Source organism: Seriola lalandi, unplaced genomic scaffold (assembly GCF_002814215.2).
Source record: "Seriola lalandi dorsalis isolate HSWRI2012SDOR001 ecotype SW California unplaced genomic scaffold, Sedor1 jcf7180002049879, whole genome shotgun sequence".
Lineage (NCBI taxonomy): Eukaryota > Metazoa > Chordata > Actinopteri > Carangiformes > Carangidae > Seriola > Seriola lalandi.
Window position 1 is genome coordinate 3,378 of NW_019520432.1, and position 2,892 is coordinate 6,269.

General features: G+C 56.0%; 1 protein-coding gene across 1 annotated transcript; it reads right to left on the bottom strand.

Annotated features, from left to right (window-relative positions):
* Positions 1-221: 221 nt before the first annotated feature.
* Positions 222-2,875, bottom strand: LOC111649036 (WAP, Kazal, immunoglobulin, Kunitz and NTR domain-containing protein 2-like). The gene is made up of 2 exons (XM_023398775.2): positions 2,558-2,875; positions 222-2,395 (listed from the first exon to the last, which is right to left on the bottom strand). The coding sequence occupies exons 1-2, from the start codon at positions 2,804-2,806 to the stop codon at positions 857-859; spliced, it is 1,788 nt and encodes a 595-aa protein (XP_023254543.1). The 5' UTR covers positions 2,807-2,875; the 3' UTR covers positions 222-856.
* Positions 2,876-2,892: the final 17 nt, after the last annotated feature.

The window sequence follows — 2,892 nt, forward strand, 5'->3', positions numbered from 1 at the left end:
TGGGGGCAGGGTGGGCTGGGGACACGCTATTCCCACGTCTCTTTTATCACAGGCTGTCAGAGGAGCCACACAGGTACATGGAGCGGCAGGTACAGACAGATGAACACGAATCTGTACAAGTCATTGTGTACCTCAGCTTGAAGAGACAAAACCCTTTCATCAGCCCTGCGTCTGTCATTCAGATATAACTGATGTAAACACAGATTAAAGAAGGAGACGGATGAAAAATCACAAATCTTTATTTTCTTTAACACAAAATGACAAAACGCCATTTCACTTCAGAGGGAGGGGAAGTATGAAACAAGACAAAAGAAAAGCCTACATGATAATAAATAGATAAAAAGTGATAAAAACATAAATGACGGGTTGTGAGAAAATGTGCTGGTTAATAAAATATATTACAACTCAGTTATCTGGATGAAGTCTTGTGTGCACAGGTGCTGCTGAGAAACAGAGTAAATGTTTGAAGGTAAAGAAAGAATCAGAGCTGGAGAAGAAAGAAGCAGAAGAAGAGTGACAGTTAAATCCTGTACATGAGAATCAAACGTGTCTGTTTTCTGCTTCACTGAACGTCTGCAACCTCCATCTCTGCCGGGGCGGGAGAGGGCACGCGGGGCGACGGGGTCTGGGGCTTTAAGGAAACGAGAGGATCGTGATGGATGTCTCCTGTGTTCACAGACATGGTATTTCAATCACCGGCAGCGGCGACCGCAGCGTAACAGGATGAAGACGCTTCTGTACGTTGGAGAAGTGGAACGAGCCGGTTCCTTCAGAACCGCAGAGAAAGTCCTGTGACTGTGGGGGGAACGTTAGTACAGTGACAGTCCAGAGGAAACAGCTGCTGCAGACTCCGCCCCTACTGAGGGCTGTTGGTGATGGCTTTCAGAATGTCACACGTGTTCTTAGAGATGACCTCTCTCAGCTTCCGTACGCGGCGAGGGCTGGAAGCTCCCACGTAGCTCTCCGGCTGAAGGACCGCCATGCCGTCGTTGACGTTGCCCATGATGATGACCTGACCCTCGGCGGCGGCGCCCGTGATGTTGGGGCAGGGGCAGTTCCAGTCCATGTTGAGGAAGGTGACCTGCAGCGGCTCCTTGCCAAAGAAGCGGAGCCCCATCTTCTCGTCCTTCAGGATCTCCTCCACCGTCACGAGGGCGTGGCCCGAGTCCTTCTCCTCCGTCAGCTCCGTCATGCGACCCAGGACGACGAAGTCGCTGCGGCAGAAGCTCGTCACGATCTTGCCTCGGGGCTTGCAGGACTTGCAGTGGTGGTTTTTGGGGAAGGGGCACATTTCCTCGCAGGCTTCCTTAGATTCAAAGTTGTTGTCGTTGCCGTCACATCCTCCGTAGATGAAGGACTGGCACTGACGCAGCACGCCGCTGTAGGCCCAGCGCGGCTCGTAGGCTTTACAGGGGCCCTGCAGGCTGGGGAGGCCGCAGGGGCCCGTGAGCTCGGGGCCGCAGCACTGTATGCACTTCTCATACGTGTCGAAGGCCTTCGCCGGCTGCTGGCTGTGGTCGCCGTGACAGTGGGTGAAGGAGACGCAGTTGTTGGCCTTGGGCTCGTAGTACCAGCTGACTCTCTCCAGCTCACTCCCACAATCCTCTGGGTTATCGGGGGGCTTCAGACACTCCTCAGGCAGGCAGCGGCTCACGTTCTTGGGCTCGGGGGTTTTGGGCGGCTCTGTGGGCAGCACCGTGAGCGGGTGGTTGGCCCGCACCGAGCCGGACGGGTTCTGGGCCGTGCAGGTGTAGACGCCTGAGTCATGCGGCTGGGCGTTGTAGATGACCAGCTGACCGATGTTGGTGACCACCATGTTTCCTCGCACGTGATTGGGCCTCATGACCACCTTCTCCGCCCCCTCAGGCAGCTGCTTCTCCCAGGTGATCTCGGGCGGGGGGCGACCCGTCACGTCACACAGGAAGCTGGCCGTGTCGCCCACGCTCACCGTCTGGTGCACGGGGCTGCTGACCTCGATTGGTGGCTGAGGGGGGGGGACAGTCGCCTGAAGGGGAGCGGTGGTGGGGCGGAGGGTGGTCGCCTGGGGCAACGAGGGGCTGGTGTTGGGCCAGGTGAGGTGGAAGCGGCAGGTGACGACAGACAGGGTGATGCCTTTGGAGCACGCCTCCGCGTCCATGTAGCACTTGTTGTAATACGTCATGCCGTCGGAGGCGCAGGTGAAGTGCGGCTCCCTCTCACAGCGGTCGCGGCATTTACACACCGGCTGCCCGTCCCAGATGTCGCACTCGGACCCCTGCTGCGTGCACATGAAGCTGGCGCACGTGGCTTCCTTCGGCATTCCCATTGGACCTTTCTGCCCGTCCACGTACCGAGCCGCCACGCAGCTGCGGTTCCCGCACACATTCTGGCAGCACTTCTCGAAGGACTCGCACTCCTGCAATGATGGAGTAAAAACCCAGAGAGCTCAGGAAATATGATGAATATGAATAAAAACACACATGACATTTCATTTCTATAATCCAGAACCTGCAGGTGAAACAGCTTCACGTTTACAAACTGTGCGGAGGATGAGCTTTGATCCTAAAGGTGACTTTACCTGGTCGGTGTCGCACTCTCGCGTGCAGGTGCTCATGGCGTCCACCCACAGGTTGGGGTTCATGTCATTCGGGCAGATTCCCGCGTGTGAGTAGGTGATTTGGGGCCGAACTCCGACCTGGACCTCCATCCACACTGACACACAGAGCAGGAACCAGATCCAGCGTGGAAACAGCATCCACCACATCTCCAGAGCGGAGCTGGACTCAGCACGTGGAGAAGACGAACACACTTCTTCCTCTCTCAACATAAAAAGAAGTGAAACTACAGAAACAATCAAACGCGCATCGCACGTGTGAGTCTGAGTGTGTGTGTGTGTGTGTGTGTGTGTGTGTG